The sequence below is a fragment of the Mauremys reevesii genome, linkage group 21, assembly GCF_016161935.1.
Source record: "Mauremys reevesii isolate NIE-2019 linkage group 21, ASM1616193v1, whole genome shotgun sequence".
NCBI lineage: Eukaryota > Metazoa > Chordata > Testudines > Geoemydidae > Mauremys > Mauremys reevesii.
This window is the reverse complement of record NC_052643.1, coordinates 11,560,591-11,579,581: the sequence shown is the minus strand read 5'-3', so window position 1 is coordinate 11,579,581 and position 18,991 is coordinate 11,560,591. Positions and strand designations below refer to the sequence as shown.

The 18,991-nt window shown below is 52.1% G+C and overlaps 1 protein-coding gene across 4 annotated transcripts in view; it reads right to left on the bottom strand.

The window, feature by feature from the left end:
- KLHL17 (kelch like family member 17) overlaps positions 1-18,991 on the bottom strand; it is a 36,396-nt gene that overhangs the window by 17,083 nt on the left and 322 nt on the right. Inside the window, exons 1-4 of one of the 4 annotated variants that reach the window (XM_039509403.1) lie at positions 17,983-18,170; positions 15,263-15,418; positions 1,461-1,724; positions 498-619 (exon numbers count right to left, since the gene is read on the bottom strand). In XM_039509403.1, the coding sequence (XP_039365337.1) occupies positions 498-619; positions 1,461-1,671 (333 nt within the window). In that variant the 5' untranslated portion in view covers positions 1,672-1,724; positions 15,263-15,418; positions 17,983-18,170. Of the gene's footprint in view, positions 1-497; positions 620-1,460; positions 1,725-15,262; positions 15,419-16,343; positions 16,457-17,982; positions 18,171-18,991 lie in introns of those variants that run through there. The other 3 variants (XM_039509402.1, XM_039509404.1, XM_039509401.1) reach the window with 3 other exon arrangements.

Below are 18,991 nucleotides of genomic sequence, written 5' to 3'. Positions count from 1 at the left end.
GACAACGGGCCTTCAGCCCAGTTGCTTTGTTATTTGGTTGTCCAGGGCTACAGGACAATAGGATTTTTCCAGCCCTTGTAAAGAAACTCCCCCAAAGCCCCACCCAGAGGGAGAAGCTGAAACAGGCTCAGTTCCAGACCAAGCAGCTGGAGAGAGACCGAAGGGCAGATGATGAGGACAAGCACCTGCAGCTCACTCCGAAGTCAGTGACAGCTGTAAGCATTCAGTGCCTCTCAGTATTCAGTCCAGTTGTGCAGAGCCCGTGGGGCAGCCGTTCCCAGCACGCGCGATAGGCTGAAGCAATCGCAAGCGCTTTGCCTCTGGGCTCAGGGAAAGGAGGAACTCCATTCCCATCCATAACCACAACCAGGCACAAGGCACTGTCTTGGTGCCAAAGTTTGAAGGTTGCGAATCAGGTCCCTAAGGATGGGTCTTTAGTCCTCTCCGAAGGGCAGCAGGGCAGAGGGATGGGTTGTGGGGAGACGGGGGACTCCTACCTGCACGTTCCCTTCACCCACCACGATCTCTGCAGTGTAGGCATATTGCACCAGCTGATCCAGGGCCTGCGGGTCTATGTCGTGCAGTGTCACATGGGTCTGGCGGCTTTCGCTCATCTCATCTGTGGGGACACACGTAAAACTCCAGTGAGGCCCAGCCGGACAGGCACGCGGCCGAAGGACGGTCTCAGCTGTGCGTGGAACAAGCCAATGATTCTGAACAGAGCAACGGTTTCCCCAGGTATATTACTGGGACCCCCAGCCATCGATTCTTGGGGCGTCCCCCCCCACCTTTAACTGGGGATCTCTCACTGATTACTTAGGGCTTCTCTGTGTCAGCTTTAACTGATGACCCCTGCTCACCAATTCCTTGGGGCCTCTCCCTTGCCTTTAAATCAGAGGTTCCTCCACCCCTCTCTCAGAATTTCCTCCTGGCATCTCTCGCTTGCCGTTAACTGGAGTCCTCTCTCCACCTTGTCTTAAAACTAGACATTGAGCTGCAGACAGGCTATTGTCAGCTCTGACATTCCCCACCACCCACGCTCCTAGGTCATCAAACACTAAAAAGCCTGGAGCTTAGTTAAGACCACGTGAGGTCTAGATTAGACCCCGAGCCCTGTTCCCCTCTCCTCCCTGTTCACATCGCTGGACTGACCACCATTTCCCCTTGGCGTCAGCAAGAGGGGGCCGGGGCCCGCAGCCTGCGGGAGATGTCATTGGAATCCCAAACTTCCAGCCTTTTTATCTGTGGCGGGTTGGGGGCGGAAGGCCTGGTGAGGGAAGTGGGTTGGAATGGGGGAAGGGTTTGCTGCTGCTGCTGCAGGAGGAGGAGGTGGGCTGAGAGGTGTGGAGCAAGGCGGGTCCGAGAGAGCGGGAGAAGGAGGGGGTTTGTGGTCTGGAGCTCTGCCGGCCCCAAGAGGGAATGGGGAGAAGGTGGGCTCCTGGGAAGAGTCGGATACTTGCTTGTGAACATGGCGTGGAAGTAGGGGCTGCAGGAGGCCAGCACCACCTTGTGGGCCTTGATCTCCTTGGTGCCCACATGCAGCACGATGTCGCACAGCAGGCCCCGCTGCCGCATGCGGTTCATGCACACGAAGGCGTCGTGGTAGTGCCGCTTGGAATTGTGGGAGATGCTGTGGCCGTCCCGGTTGAGGAGCTGCATGCCGCCCTCCATGGCTGCAGGGCGACGGCGGGCACTCGGTTCTCAGCTGGGCCCCTTCTGGGTCACTGCAGGGGAAAGCCAGGGGGGTCAGTGAAGGAGGAACGACTGAGGGTCAGCCACTTACTCAAGGCCCTCACCAAGCCATACACTCCCTGGCTCCCTCGCAGAACAAGCCTTCTCCAAACCACCCTGGGAGGAGAGCTTCCCTCATACCAGGTCCCCTGCAATGGGCCCCACAGGGAGGAAAACGCCTTCCTGCCCCCAAACTTTGCAGTGAATTCTCATGAGCAAGAATCACCCTAGAGAAGCATCCAATGCCACGGAGGAACTGAGACCCCACGGGAGTGCCAAAAGCTGTGGACACCAGGGCAAAGACCCCATCACCTGCAATTGTCCATCTGAGGGCAGGACTTAGCCGTCTGGGTGTAATTAAAATCAGGGCAATATTCTGTTGGAGACGTGGCTAGAAACGTACACAGGAGCTTTTCCTTGAAGTTATAGCCAGGTATCTTATCCAGGTCAGTCTAACAATGCTTATGTCCAAGCTACACCAGCATAGGCTTAATCTTGGATTGCTACCTTTTCCCTTTACCATAGCACGCCAGCTCTGCATTGGTCAAACAGAGCTTAATTAAAGACCCAGGATATTAAAACAAACACAAGACGAAAAAACTGAATGATATATATACACACACCCCATGTTCCCTGTATCATACTCAGTGTCGGTGTTGTAGATTATGAAATAGTCCATGGGACTCTGAGGACCTGGGTTCTATTCCTGGCTCTAGGTGGCCTTCGACAAATCACTCCCTCTTCTGTGCTTCAGTTTCCCTATCCATCAGTTGCCTCTTCAGAGTGTAAGCTCTTTGGGGCAGGAGTTGTGTCTTACTATGTTTTTCTACAGCACCTTGCACAATGGGGACCCTGGTCTATGGCAACAGAAATAATTCATCACCATGCAGCTGGAGAAGAAGCTGCCACTCCACTGATACAAGCTCTTTGCTCTTTTCAACATATAGCACTAATACTAGTCAGCTGCAGTTTAAATAGTTAGTCTGTCCTTTTACATCTCTGGTCACTTCTCCCGCAGAACCTGGGGCCATCCTGCAACCCACTTTGGGAAAGGAGCCCTCTCTCCTTTGAAATCCTTCAGATTTCTCTGAAAAGAATAAAGACCAATGCTCTGTTTCCCTCCGCACGTCGTATGCTGTCTGTCCAATCAGTATGGTGCATGTCAACCCCCATCCCAGAGCCCCCCACCCTTTTAATATCCTGACATAGCTATGCTGGGGATCAAACTGGGGTGCCCACACACTCAGACGTAGGTTAGACCTATTGTTCCCACATGCGGCTGAAGAGGGGCTCCTTTGTACTCTGGCTAACATCCTCAGGTTACCTCTCTTTATATAGAGGATCCCATTTGGGATAACAATACAGCACATCAGTTAATCATATAGCCCATAGAGGTGTGGGAGAAGAATTTTCCCTATAGTGGGTAATGCTTCCTGCATTGGCTTGATCCCGCTGGGCTGCCTGGGTTGTCAGAGACAACTAAGCGCTGCTAGACTGACTTCATACATTTGATCTCTCTCTCTCTCTCTCTCTCTCTCTCTCACACACACACACACACACACACACACTTTCGCCCAGCCCAACAACTTACTGTTTTGCTACAGCAGATCTAAGGAGAATGGATCTCCTGGAGACCACTCACAGCCTCAGTCAAGGTTTTGGAAATTCTCTTTGGCAAATAACTTTGGATTTTTTGCAGGCAGGGCATGGGGGTGGAGTGTCATGCCAAGCCTGCTTTACCCACACTCAGTAGTGTCTTTGAACAACATTGGTGTAGTTGCTTCATCAAGAAAAATCCCCCCTGGATGGGGTCACGAGAGCACGCCACAGACATACCCTTTGAATTTCAAGAGTAAGAATTACATGTTGCACCACCCCTAATCCCCATCATCCCTAGTGAATCTTGGTGGGGAGGGGTTCCCTATTTGAGGGATGTGGGAAAGAAAGGGATTTGTTTCTGCTTAGACATTTCCTTCTTCGATTGCCATGCTGATCAGGCCACATGTGTTTAAGCTGCCTGCCATGTTTTGAAAGGCGTTTGACAGGCTTTTAGATTCTCACTGCAAGCAGCAGCCAAAGAAAAAGAGAAAGCGCGAGCCAGGAGGGGGAAGGAAAAAAGCAACTTTTAAAAATCATTAGCCACGTTCTGATCAATCCACCTGCCCCCGCATTCCTGCAGCGAGAGTCTCCCCAGCCTCTGCCTCCTGCACCACACCTACACGCCACCGACCGCAAGGAGTTTAAAAATAGAACTCCCCCATGCAGCAGTTGCTCAGCCGTGAAGACATCGATTTATTTATTTTTAGCAGCACATAATGTACCAGGATTGGGGACGGGGGTACAATAACATGCAGGGGAGAAACCTGCAATGCCCTCTGGTACTTCGATTAATAGACACACACACACAGGAAGGAGAGAAATTTCAGACTCTCACCCCATCGTCTCTGGTGAAGGCTCACAGACTTAGGACAAAAGCAAAAAAACAAAAACCAAAACCCCCTGATGTTTCCAGTGATGGGTGCGTGTGGCAGGAGTACAGGACACCATCATGCCCTTGAAAGGGGGAAAATGCATCAGATGATCAAATAGACCTTCTCCATCGGTAGCTCCCGGGAGCCCAAACGCTGATCATGAGAGTCCTTAGTGAAGCTGCAATATGCATCATACGCGCCAGGCATGTTAATTAACGTGGGTAAAGCGCTGGGCTGAAAGGCGGTGTGCTGAATGCGAGGTATAATTATTACCCCCTCAGGCTGGGATCAAGGACTGTTTTATTGCATTGGACGGGCTTTGCAATAATTGCTTTATTCCCCTCCCCAGGTGCAATCTCCTGAAGACTAACCCCCAGGCTCCCTGGAGAGATCCCTACGCCTCCTGAAGCTAGTTTACCTTCTTAATATGCCACCAGGCGCGCTTTGGCCCATTACGATTTTAGGCATGCTCCAGCTCTAATTGGAATCGCTCGCCTGCTCCTCCCCCTCATCTCGCCAGCAGATGTGGTGGAGGATGGGGTTACGTGAAAAGAGAGAGACGTAGGAAGCAAGTGGACACAGATCTCTCCTTGCGCTCTCCTGAGCTTGCAGCAAGAGCCCCGTAGTGCCAGGCATGCCTTGGCTGAAATTGGAGGCTGGGAGGGAGGGATGGGGGGCTTTAGAATTTAGAAAACAGGGCTGGAAGTCCGGACTCCTGGGTTCCATTGCCAGCTCTGCCCCCGAGTTGCTGCACAGCCTTGGGAAAGTGACTTACCCATCTGTAAAATGGGGAGAACGATACCCTCTTTGCAAAGAGCTTGGCGCTCAGGGGACTGGAGGCGCTAGACAAGTGCTAGGCGTTACCCTGCGCAGCTTTCCCTGGCTAGGGCTTGTGGAGCAACTGTATCCAAACACCCTCTAGGCACCTTCTGGGGGTGCTCACCCCCCGCACTGCATCCAGCACACACAGCGAGGCACAAGCACACTAGATCCCTGGGGGATACCCCTCCCAGCTAGGATCTCAGCCTGGTGACAGAGGGTCAGTTCTCAGAGTATCATGTGTAGGGGCCAGTCCCTTCCATGGGCTTCCCCGCCTTACGATTTACATGGGGGTTCTGACTGGTGACTGAATTGCCAGCCTGCCTCGGAGCACAGAGCCCTCTTTCCTTCCTAGAGGCAACATTAGCCATCAGTGATGAACAGGAACAGGGGGGGCTGCCAGCTGACTGGGGAGGAATCCCAGAGAAGCAGACCCAACTGTAGTCTTGTAATGCCATAAGGGGACATAGGTCATGGACAGGGCAGTGGAACATGCAGAGAGATCACAGCAGCAGCCAAAGGTGACAACTCACCCCCCTCCCCGCACCCCATTCCTGCCGGGGAGGTGGAGCATGGGCAGCTAATGGACAATCAGACGAAAGGAAACCAGGTACTTTTTAAACTGCATTATTGAGATGCCCTGGAACCACAGGTTCAAACCTCCTCATGGCCAACGGGGCCTCCCAGCCCTCCCTCAGCAGAAAAACAGAGTTCAGTGCAGTTTACTAAGTGAGGTGTTTGGGGATGGGTCCTTAAAAACATCCTGTGGTCTTATCGTGCCCTGGGGTCCTTGCACAAAACGTCACTGTTGCCCTGTGTACTGTATATTGATTGCCACTCTCAGTATCACCAACTCCAGCTGCTTGAAAATGACTCAGCCCCTCCAGTAAGGAATTATTTTGAGTAAGTTCTCTGGCCTGTTCTATGCGGGAGATCTCAGGGATTGGCACCGGTTCATGGACTGCTCATTGAGAAACACTGGACTAGATGATCACAATGGTCTCTTCCGGGCATGGAATCTACGCATCGAAAATCATGGTTTTTAAGCAAATCTCACAAGAGCGTTTTGGTTCCGTTTCTTTGCCTTCTGGTGGCTGAGCCTGCAGGGGCACTCGACTCACAAGCTTCTCTGCAACCCTAAAAGCTCAAAACATATATATATATATAAAAAGCAAGCTGAGATTCTCAGGATATAGCATAACTTCAGGAGCCGGGGCTTTAAGACAAAACACCAACCATCACAAGAGTAGGGATAAAATCAGGAGGGCTGGCAAACGCTGCACTCTCCCCTCCATAGGCCGCTGCATTTCACTGGCCTTGTACGTATATCATTGGTAGACTGGCTGGGGATCGTTCCTACAGGCATGCAGAGTCACCCGGTCAGATTGCTATGGGGCTGTACGTTAGGCCAGGTTGCTTGCAACACGAGACAACGCACAACATTCCCCACCAGCAGAGGTCAGGCTCCGAAGAAAGGAAACATGAAACACGGCATCACCTGGGGCAGGGCTGCTCAGGTGACCCAAATGGTTCCTGCAGAAGTTAGGCGTTTAGTGCAAGGGCTTGTCTACATGGGGACGCTCAGGGAAGTGACTTTAGGCAAATCAGCTGAAGGGGTGAAGTCAATGCCCATAAGTTAAAGCACATTATTCCCCCCTGCATGGATGCTCTGACCTCAGTTCACTGTAACTCGGTCCTCCAAGACAACCCTGGGAAAGCGGACAGGTACAGTGCTGTCTGTCCCGTCTCACCCAGCTGCTGGGCTAAACAACCGCTCCAGGGTGGGAGCCAACCCTTCCCTCTCAATGTCACTGGTCAACATTAAAATGTTAAGGCTGCTAAATATCCCACAGCCAGTTGTTTGAGCACAGCTATTGGGATGGCGGGTGGAGCACCACCCCTAACAATTGGAAATCTAGTTTTATCTGTTCTTTCTCAATCAGTCTCCAAGAAACCCACTGGGGGCTCACACGAGGCTTAGTCTGAGTGCATTAGACACCCCAGGGGCTCCTTGCATCCCTCCATACACTGGATGCCACCTCCCATCCCCATCTATTTCAGGGACTCCCCACAACGGCCCCCTGCCAGTGGCTCTGTTCCTCCCATTCCTTGCGTATGAGGGTCCGGCTTTCTCCCTGCCATGCCAGGGGTTCTGTGTTCAAGGGCTCGTCTACATGGGAAAGTTAATGGTGAATCAGCGGAAGGTGCGAAGCAACCGATCATCTCCCAGTACAGCCATGCCATCCCACACAGTCTGACGGTTAACACAGAAGGGGCCGTTAGAGAGAGAAGGAATATCTAGACAGGTGTTCATACAAGGTCTGATGGAGAACAAAAACAAACCCTTGCCAGTCACCATGACGACAAGCTGAAGATGAGCAGCTGAAGATCAGAGGCCACTATAATGGGCACTAATTGGTTAGCAGTCTCAGTGGAGAGACTAAAGAACAAAGGCCATAGAGATTGGGTTCCCCTATTCTTAGAGGTGGTCGCACCAAGTCAGAATTCATGCACACTGCACTGTCACGCCTTGTGCTGCGGATACAGGGCCTGATCCTGTTCGCACTGCTGCCCCTTTGCCTTCAGTGGGTGTGGGTTCCCGTCCGTAGAGAGAGGCAGGGAAACAAGGGAATCTTCGCTCTGCCCCTGCTTGCGCTGCGGGCACAGAGGGGGATCCAGCTCCTGGCAGCACTCTCCGCCGAGGTGCCAGCACTAAAACCGTACAAGGGAAAACCTCACGCTCAGGAAGGGAAGGTCTGTCAGCCCCGCTGAGAGGGAATGAACAGGGAACAGTGCCTGGCTCAGGAGAGACAGCGAGCCAGTCTCCTGAACAAACGGGGAGAAACAAGCGTGTTCTTGTTGCGCGCGCAGATGTCAGCTCGCACGCATTCAGCGGCCAATGAATATTAATTTCTTAAGTTAAGACCGGAAAAAAAAACCCCAACAACAACAAAAAAACAGAGGGCGGCCGTGCACAACGGCTCAGTTAATGAATGCAAATAATCCTGACCCAAAGGGAGGGCTCTTCTCTTGAACAAAAAGCATATTTTGGAAGGAGTGAATGGAAACACCCTGAGCTGTGAACAGGGCCCAGAGGGTCAGTCCCCCAGAAAAAGGCTCTGGGGTTGCTAGGGAGAACTGGCTTCTGTTGGCTCTGCAATCCTGGCTACCTTGCCAGCTGGAGGCTCTGAAACGCTCTGCACAAGATGCCTCTTTGCAAGAACCAGGGTGTCGGGGGACTCCCGGGTGGCTGCTGGGTAGGTCACATTCCCTCCAGCTGATGTACCCGGCATTCAATTTCTGTGCTTCCTCAAGTAACCAGTCGTATGGAGCGACGCTACGGCTGGGCCATACACAGGTTTGAGTCTTACTGTTTTTGAGCGAATGGACCGAGATCTTTAGCTCACGGAGTAAAGGCTGGTGATCTTAGAGCCAGAGTTCCAGCCTCCCGCAGCATCTCTCCACTCGTACGTTGCCTTTGAATCAGTAGCATTCCACAGCACTGCTGGAAAAGACCATTGATGGGTTTCACTCCCAGTGGGAAGCAGAAGGAAAAGGGTTAACAAAAGAGCCGCCAGGATGCACAATATACTAAAGTGGTGTCTTCTCATGGGCAGTGCCGCTCCCTGTCCATCTCGACTTCCTGGTTCCAACTCACCAGTGAAAGTCTTACAGTAGCCCTAAAAACCATGCATCAGCTTTGTGGCTGACAAGAGGCCAAAACCCAAGGCCACTTCTGCACCACTGAAAGCACTGAAATGTCAGTATCCAGTCAGCTGCAAGGAGTGGGAGGAGCAGGAAGAAACCAGGCTGGGGGATCTGTGCATCCCGTAACACAGCTCACTGGCAGAGGTGGGACATGCCGGAGAATCAAGCGTGCACGTCCTCTATTCCACCCCAAAGCCAGCAAGTGCCTGGGATGCTTCTAGGTGGGCGTGTATATATACACACAGACAAGCGTAAGACGTTTCCTTTTCAGGTCTCTGCATTGCACCTAGTTACCCACTTTTTCACTGCACCGGTAATTCATCCCCATCCTTAGCTGCCCTTAAAAATCTTTTCAGGACAGGTCCTGCTCCTACAGGGCCGCCAAAGCACCCTGGACACAGCAAGCTAGGGTGATCGGCAGCACCGGATCCCCACACAGCGCACCCAAGAGAACAGCCATCAGAAGGGGAAGCTGAACTGGCTGCAACAGCCATGAAGACCGGAGGAGGCCTCGGGGAACGGGGCATGGAGGGAGCAGTGGATTTGGTTCGGCTTGGGGAGCACACATTTCTCCACAATGCACTGCACCCCTGTAAGCCAGGCGTACGTAGCTCCAACACTCCTGTGCAAAGGGGAAGCCTGATCTGCTTGGCAGGGTCTCTTTAACAGAACCCACTGGCCCAGTATCATCCTTGAGCCCTTCCCAGCATTTCCAGCGCAGAGAGGGGGCAAACTGAATCCTCATCAGCCTGACTTGGTCGGGTTCCCCCGCCACTCACTGTGCATTGGTGTGAACAACTTCACAAGGGGCAGGGTAAATCTGGCCCTGACCCGGTGTCTACGGCTGTACCGTTGCTATTAGCTAGTGGTGTTTTAAGGACACAAATGAGCTCCCCTCCCAGCCCGCACACACACCCCGCACAGGGATTTTACCCCTCAGGAATTGCTCACTGTCACCCGTGCTTATGAACTGTTCAGGAAGAAGCCAGGGCGAAGCAGGCATGGAGACTGCCCTCAGCACGGCGCTCCCCCGCTGGGGCAGCTGGCCAGCGTCTCATGCCACTCGAGAATTGGGATGACATGCAGGGCTGGTCCCCTGGGGACAGCCAGCCCCTCAGTGAAGCGCCAGCTCCTAAGGCTCGGAGGCGATCCAGCTGCATTTACAGAGAGGAGACCGGAAATGTGGCTGGTAGGCTGAGCTTCAAGATACAGCGGGGGCCAGACATGCAGTCGCTCCCGTCCCCTCCCCAGCAGCTCCCCAAACACAGGCTGAGGAGAGGGAACAGGAGGAAGAGAAGAGAGCACGCAGGCACTGGAGGAAAGGGGCTCTCTCAGTGCTGTGTTCGGGAAGGTGATGGGTCTGTATTTTGTAGCAGTTTGCAGGCTATTACCTAGCAGTGATGGCCAAATCTAGCTAAAGGTACTTATATGCACCACCCCCACCCCGCCCAATCACGGTCATATTAAAGCACCTCAATCTTTATTGTATTCATCCACACCCCACCCCTGGGAGGCAGGAGGGTGCTATTACCCTCATTGTACAGATGGGAAACTGAGGCACGGAGCAGCTAAATGGCTTGCCCAAGGTCACCCAGGAAGCCTGTGCCAGAGCAAGGACTTGAATTTGGGTCTCCCAAGTGCCAGGTTAGTGGCCTGACCCCTGGGCAGAGATACACACTACACATCAGGCGCCATCACCCACCTGTCTCTGCAGCAGGGTCCTATGGCGAGGCCGACTTTTGTTTCCCTTTCCCACCTACCCCACAAGGCTGTGCAACGGTTCCTGAAGGGGGCCGCGGTCAGCCTGATTCCCCCTGCAGCATTAGGGAGCTAGGGAGGTACGGAGGGGGCCTGTAGATCCTTCCCATTCCCGAGTCATGGGGTGGGAGGATGGGGGTGGGAGGGACGAAGAAGCGCAAGAGATCACATGGCTTCCCACCGCCACCCTCCACAGCAATGAGACCTTTTCTGCTCACACACTTAACGAGCTTGTCCTCCCACCATTTCACCACCTCGGTGTGACACTGCACCTGGTTTTCCAGCCAGGAGATGATAGGTTGCTCCGCGCTGCGCTGCTTGCACAGGACAGGTCTAATGAATCTCCATAGAGGCCCGGATCTTGCCTTCTCGCCAGTGTCCTCGTGGTGCTCAGCACTGCAGAATGGGAGCGCACGCCCGTGCATGGCACAACACCATCGTGCTCTGGTGCACACGGAGGTTATGTGTGGGTACCAGCAAGATCAAGCACTAGGTGCACCCTCCTCACCGAGATGCAGAGTCTCAAGCTTCTTCTGCAGCTGCTTCCTTGCTTATAAGTGCATGGAGCAGCAAAAGGAGAGGACAGTTTGGGCAGAGGAGGAGGCATGGACTCAGGCAAGCTCATTAGGTGCTTAGTTCTGGCCTCCCTCCTTTGGTCCCCTGCCTAGGAAACTTCATTATGAGGGTGTGAGAGTGTGCCAGGCTCGGGCTCAGGCTCGGAGCTGTTCTGTGGACTCTCCCTAGCAACCAGACCAAGTGGGTCTCATTAGCTCCAACTCAGGAGGATAAAAGGCGGACTCAAGAGGGAGGATTTCTCCCCAGAGGAACGCTGCTCCTTAAGGCATCCCAGGAGGAAGCATAAAGTTTATGGCCTCGATCCTGCAATTGGATGCATGTCAGCAGACCTTGTACCCACAGAGACGGACTTGGGTCCTGATTCTGCCATCGGGTAAGCACAGCCCTGCCTTAAAGGGTTAATTAAATTAAGAACAGGAAAGAGGCGTGTCTGGGCAAAAACCTATGTGTTTGCAAAGCTGCAGTAGGATCAGGGTAGGAAACTCACCCATGTCCACAGGGCTCTACAGGTTGGGATTAAATGGGTATGTAAACCTAAAGCTATTTGGTGCAGGGACCATGTTCTTCTTGTATTTGTGCAGCCCCTGTTATTGACTGGGACACTGCTAGAAAATAGGAATGAAGCCTTGTTTTTTTCCCCATTTAAACATTTTTATATGTTGAATGCAGTTAAATGCTTTCCCCATTTCCTCTTTTAAAAAGACGCTAATCGTTAGTCCTGTCCTAAGGACTTTTGGGGCATTTGTACTGTTCTAGGGAAAACTCAGTTCAAAAGCCTCAATTTTCTGCACGTGTGTGTGTGTGAATTGCACACAAATGCCCTTTTTTTTTTTTTTGAGGACACGGATAGGGTTAGAAGTTGTCCTCTGTGTCACACTGGGGCAGAACACAGTCCCCAGGAACAATCATGAGGCATAAATGGCCCTGCTGACGGCATAACAATAGGCTCTGTTGTGCTATTGCACAGCATTGCCAGAAATACAGCATGTGCAAATACATCAATAAAACAAACCGGATACCTGGTGGGCCTGCAAATTCGCACCCCTCTCGCCTTCCGTTTGAAGAGCGGTTGCCAAGCGGTTGCATCAAATTAACACAGGAGTCCAAGCTAGGGTGGCCACCTGTGCAGTATTTTAAGAGACGTCCCTCATTTTGTGCCCAACGTCCTACCGCCTAGATCCAAGGAGCTACTGAGGAATACGAGATCAAATGAGATGCTTGCAAGCAATAATAAATTCAAAGGCCCCTCCTCTTGGTGTTCCAGGGCCTCAAAGGACCAGCCTTGGATATAAAGGGCTGGTTTTGAACCTTCACCAAGACACGATGAGATTCCGCCCCTTCAAAATAAGCACGATCCCAAACTTTTCACAGGCTTATCCTTCGTATCCCTGGAATGCTGGTAGGCAGCCTGGTGTATACAGCAGCTCAAATTCTCACAGCCCCGCTATACAGGCAAAACACACGAATAGTGGCCACAAACGTCCATGTGCCAGTATTCTGGCAGAGCTAGAGCACAGCACAAGGGGCCTGTGGGAAAAGGACATTTCCTGTGGAATTGCAACCCCCCATCCCCATTTCCTAGGGGCTTGTTGCACAGCTAACCTCCCAGTGAAGCAAATCCGGCACTGTAACAGCCCATTGATTTCTTCAGATCAGCACAGCTAGAAGCCAGACGACGCAGCAGAGAGCGGCGGGAGAGAAGATCAAGTGTGCCTGGGAAGGTGGCATTGAAAAGGAAACCCCCGTTCTGCCCTGCAGATGCCATGGATTAGCACAGTTCCTTACTGATAGACGTAAATATGTCGGGACAAGAAGAGTCAGTGTCGACTCCCGGAGGAAGGGGAGCTCAGCATCCCCATCTCACGATTTCCCTCCTCACCCACAGCGAGGGAGGGCGGAAGGAGAAAGCACATGGCCCCCTTCCCGAGCCAGCCAGCAACAGAAGCCAAAAGACTAAAGTACATGTTGCATCTGTCATGGCCTCCTGCTGCCGAACAGCAGATCCCAGCACATAGATGCGTCCTCTGCAGCAAGACCCAGCGAGCTACCACCACATGCACAAGCCTCTACTACAACCTGGCCTAAAACATCATTGAAAAATGCCTCTTCTCTTGTGTACCTTTCCCCAAAGCGCATCCTCCATCTGCAGGCCACCAGGTCCCAATCCACAGAGTATCTATAATTCTCCCCAAGATCTCTCCCTCTCACACACACACACACACACACCCCTGCTGATCAGCAGCATTAATCAGCTCTTCGACTTGCCTAGAGCCAGTGTGGGGTGCAATGGATAGAGCTGACTCGCACTAGCGAGACGCACTAGCTCCCAGCTCTCCCGTTTTTATGAATTAGACATAACGACGCGCATTGAATCCTCCTGTCTAGACATCGGCAAGGCAGTGACAGGCTGCCAGGGAGAATGTGTAGCTTTGGGGGTGGGACGCACACAATCGCCAGCCCTGTAGCATGCAGAGATTGCGGTGGCTGCAGGCAGGGCATAGGGATTGGCACACTGGCTGTTTTGCCCAGGTCAGTATTATTCATCGGGGCTTCGGGAGTCCGCTCTGGTGGGTGGGGAGGTTTGGTGCCTTTTTCTATTTAAAGCGTTTCCTCTGCACATCCCTCCCCTGCACCTGCATTTTTTAAAGAGGTGCGAATTTAGGGCAACCCCTTAAGGGGGGTGGTGGGAGTGCCAGACAGAGCCTTAGCAGCATCTGCACCTCGGCTATGGACCTGCGAGAGAGAAGGGGCTACAGGCCTCACCATGTTATGAGCTAAATGCAAAATCTGTGTCTTTGGCTTGATTTCCCCAGCCCTCCCCAGTATGTTCTTCACACAAACAACTCCCAATCCAGTTGTTTCACCTCCAGGCTAGGGAGAGGCAGTGTAAATACACTGGGGAGGCGCTCAGCTCCTGTGGCAATGGGAGTCAGATGTACCCAACAGACGGGGTGCCTCCATGCCTGGATCTTCCCAACCCTGGGCAGAAGTGAGGGGGGAGATCCTTCCTCTGATCTAGCCCTACGCAAGCTAAGGACTGAGATCCAGGAAGACATCACTCTCCTCCCCCAGGTGCAGTGCTGCCGGCTGTTCTGCTCCGCAGGCCACTTACTCCGCAGCAGTATTCCAATATCTCAAGGAGAGGATATGTCCATTGAGGATGGGTTGGAAAACCTTGTCACTACAAACGAAAGCCACAATGCTGTGGCCTCAAGCCCTGGACTAGAACTCAGAAGACTTGGCTTTTATTCCTGGCTCGGCCACTGGCCTGCTGGGTGACTTCGGGCAAGTCACTGTACCACTCTGTGCCTCGGTTTCCCCTCTGTAAAATGGGGATAATGATACTGCTCTCTTTTGTGAAGTGCTGGGTATTATTATTACAACTATGTCCACATGGGAGTCCTGAGGCTCATGCAGACATCCACCTGCATGGATGCAGTTGCAAGCTTAGGGCTAATCCTGTAACAGTGGACTCTTGGGGCCAGATTTTCCGAAGGGCTCAGCCTACGGGGAGCACATTGGGGGCTGAGGTCTTTTGAAGATCTGACTCATAATGTTCAACATCAAACCAACCCGTTAAAGGCCCAGAAATTAAACTAAACCTTTTCTCTCTACCTCTTTATGAAATGTCAACGTACCCAACACACAGGCTGTCAAATAACAGGACATGCTGATGAATGTACAAACCCAGAGGTCCAAGTTCTGCTTCCCCCTGCACTGGAAGGGTCAGAGTGGGAGTATTTTTACCCAACCCTGTGCACCTGCCTGGAGGCAGCAGGAGTCCATCCATTGGAAGGCACAGGGGAGCATTAGGGTAGGCAGAGGGCCTACTCGGCTGCTTTCAGTGGTCCTGTCTTTCCTTCACTTCTGTCCAAGGGACGCAGTGTGGTGTTGGCTCTAGGATTATGCTGTCCTTGCATAATAACACTGAGGACAGTAGCTTCACTACAGCCAAGCTGAGGCTCGTGCACAGTCCTCCCCTGCCTCTGCTGGGACTATCTTTCCCATGAGCCAGAGGAAGCATTAGCTTTAGTTTAAAATATTTGTTTTTTGTATTCCAGCCGCCCCAGCTGCCCCATCGCCCTGGGTGCTGCACAGACACAGGCAGTCCCAACCCCAAAGAGCTTTACAAACAAAACAGACACGACAAATGACAGGTGGGAGGAGAAAGAGAGGGCCAGGGAACTGAAGTGACTCACCCAAGGTCACACAGCAGCTCAGCAAGGAATAGAACCCAGATCTTCCGACGCCCAGCTTCACTCCCAGCTCCCCAAGGTGGAGGACAAAATTAAGCGGGGAAAATGGACAGCCATGGGTTCCTTCTGAGCATCACAGTCTGGGGTACCAAGCTAGGCCTTTAAAAAGAGAGAGATGCTAAAATGGTCTTTTCCTGAGCTGTTGTGATGACAAAAAGATATATCATTTACACAGGAGGCTGTGTGACAGAGCTATCTATCCCAGAAATCTTTTGCCGGTCACGGATCACTCACCAGCCAGGATATAAGGAGTTTTTACACTTTCCTGGGCATGGTAGAAATATTCATGAACCATTTTCAGCAACACAAAAAAATCCCCAAAGCTGCTCCACTAGTTCAGAAGCCTCAGCACCCTCCTCCACTGAATTACGCCCCCCTTTAAATGAATGTAGCAATGGGTGTTTGTAGTAAGGGCCGGTGCAGAGAGGAGACTTGCGGCCCCCAGCAGCCAACAGTGATGCAGAGCACGATGGGCCATTAGTATTCCTGTGCTCTCAAAGCAATACCAGCTCCAGTAGGACCCATGGACTACAAACATAGATCCCCAAACAGAGGGTGCAGGCACCACTTCTGCCCGCTCCAAATGACTTTCCCTGCCAGTTCCTGACCAGGAGTAAGTCATACCCACTTTGCTGTCACCTGGCTTCATGGTTTGGTCAGAAATCGGGACAGGAATAATATCTTAGAATCTGCATTCAGTGACAGAGACAGAGCCTGGTGTCACCAATACATGGACAAAGCAGCCCAAAAGTATTTCACAGCCTCTCCATGTTACTTCATATGCACGAGGGAGGGAAATTCATGGGAGCCTACATGCAAGAACCTTTAGAGAGGAGCAGCAGTTGTCCATCACTTCCTTCCAGGACATCACAGACCCATTGAAAGGTCATTCTGCCCACCCTCAATAGACTACACAGGCGAGCCAACACCTTGCAGACATCAAGGGTGGAAGTGGTGGATAGATCATATCAAATCAACATGGACGTTTTAGCTGTGTCCATGACTAGAAGGGAATGTCACCCACCAATATCCATTGTCTCCATTCCGTAGCCAGATGGGTGGAGATCACAGGCAACCCACGAAATCCAAGCAGAGCAATTCAGCCACAACCGTGTCTTTCCCTAGCAGCAATTGTTGATGCTCAGAGATGGTTTCTTGTGGAAGGATCTATCCACCACTCAAGAGCAGCTGGCAGATTATTTCTCATCGGAGAGGCATGAATGATCAAAGTGGGCCCACAGTTTCTGCACTGGCCGTAACCTGCCAGAAAGGATACAGGTCTATTTTGCAAGTGGCTGACTGCCATACCGTCTGTCAACCCCACACCTTGGTGAGCAAGGCCATCCAGCAGCTATTGTGCATTTCTTCCCTCCAGCTCCCTCGAGAACAGCTTGGGTTCCGCCGACCTTATCTGAAAGCCGACAGCTCCTCGGAGAAGGGATGCTCTACTCGGTTAGCGAGCTGAGGCAGTCTGGATGAATCAGACCGCCCGCTACTTGGGACTGGTTCCGCCAGTATAGATGTCACAGCTGCTACAGCGGCAGCGGGAGATTCTCTCCACCTCAAAGGCAGCCACAGCAGGGGAACAGGAAAATCCTCTTTGGTGCAACTGATCGGGCTTGGAGGGTCTCCCCTCAGCAGTACTCCTACCTTTGCTGTTTCAACTGCTTGGCACAGTGGGGAATATCAAGACTAACATGATGGCAGATTTCATCTCTCACATTGTAGAGTTAACATGAATGGAATTGTAAGAACACCTAGAAAGTTGAAAACTTCCCCTCTGCGCCCCCAAATCTCATGAGGCTTCAGCTCAGGGTATTTTTTTAATGAGTTATATAAAAATGATGGAAAAATAAGTCCTATTTAGGACTGAGATGCTTAACCATAGCAGCACAGAGAAAGGCACTGCGATACTGACAGACAGCAATCAGAGACTGCCAAAGCAGATCAGCTATTTAAAACCCAGGACTTTTTAAAATAACTTGCCTGGATCAGCTATACACAGGGGATTAAAATGGATTTTAACCCCCAAAGCGTAAGTGTTAGGGTCCTGTTGGTAGTAAGTAAGAGACACAAAGGCAGGTTTAATCAGAACTTAATTTTCAATGTGTCCTTACAACATTTCACTGTACAAAAGGCATCATGTTACCTTAGGGCACTCCATATGTAATCCCAACCCTCTATCAACTTGCAAACAAATTCACTAGCTTTCTGGTGTGGAAGTTACATATTTTTGCTATATCAGTCCTAGGGTAAAAAAAACAATCCTTTGCGAGGGACATCACACACACAGCAAATTCACTAGAGACTCCCCCGCTAGCCAGGAGAAAGTGCCTGGTTCATCAGAAGCTATATATGGCCCTAATTTCTGCAGTGCTATGGGAAGGCGCGCTCCCACTTATACAATTCAGAAAAAAAAAATCATCCCACTTGGCACACAGCTCAGTTTTGCAACCAGAATTGATGACAGTAGTAAGGCAGGGCACAACTTCTCAAGGAGAAATTGTGACACTATGCCTGCTTTAAAAAAAATAATGCTGTTGCTGCTAACAGAATATGAGGGGCAGAAATGCACGGTAGGGGAAGAGGATGCTTTGGATTATTTTTTTTTTTACATTCCCCTTTCCCACCTTCATAGACTCTCTTTGCTCGGTCATACTTACAGATATAGGTGCAGGGAGATGGCTCATAACTAAGCTCTAGCGCCCGGGTCTCCTAGGAAGATGCTGTGTGTGTGCGTGTGCTGTCCCTCGCTGCTAATTCTTCAGGACCACCCAGCAGCCCCTCTCTCGCTCCAAGCCGTGCAACGGGAGGCAGCAGGTTTAAGATGGTCCGGGGGCCTCCCGCTCCCGATTCCTTTGTCCTGAGCCCCCCAAATTTCTACAGGGCTGAAACTGACGCAAATGTAAACCAACCAGGTGCAGGCAAGACTTTTAAGGCCGCTCCGCCTACTTCCCCAGCAGAGAGTTGGGCACGACACGTTTGCCCCCTCGTTTAGAAGCACAGTCACAGCACGGGGCGTGAGGCGCGTGGTGTGCTGCCGGGGGGGCCCGTAACCATCCCAGGGGGGCACGGGCAGCTTCACGGTGGGAAAGAGGCGGAAGGTGCCCCTGCTCGTGGGAGTTCCTCCTTAAAAAGCCGGTCTCCTGGAGGGTGCAGCACTGCAGGCTTTTAGCCACTGGAGTCTGGGGGGGACAGGGGAATTTTAAACTGCCATTGACCCTCCCCCCGGCTCGCTTCCCCCCCCCCCAGGCTTTTGCAAACATGCAATATATTCAATATACACAGGACTTAAAATCCAGCAAGTCCCGAGTTGAACCACGCCAGGTCTGAAAGCTGCAGCGCTCCACAAGGAAGTCACCTGAAATAACCCCGCCAAGCAGAGCCGCTCGTTCGATAACGGGCAGATTAGCAAGAAATCAGGGTCTGTCCCTCCGCCTCGCCCACCAGAGCTCAGCCTTGCAGGCTCCACACCAGCCCTCGCCTTGGCTGACGCTTATCCCACAGCCGCAACTGCTCCAGCATCAGAGAAACAACGGTCTGCAAAAGTGACTGATGGTCCGGCTCTGTTGCAATGCAAGATAATGGGGGGCTGGGGGGGAGGGGAACCCTAGCAGACAGGGGGGTTGCATTGCACTCTACCGCATCACCCTGCAAAAGGAGTTAATCGCA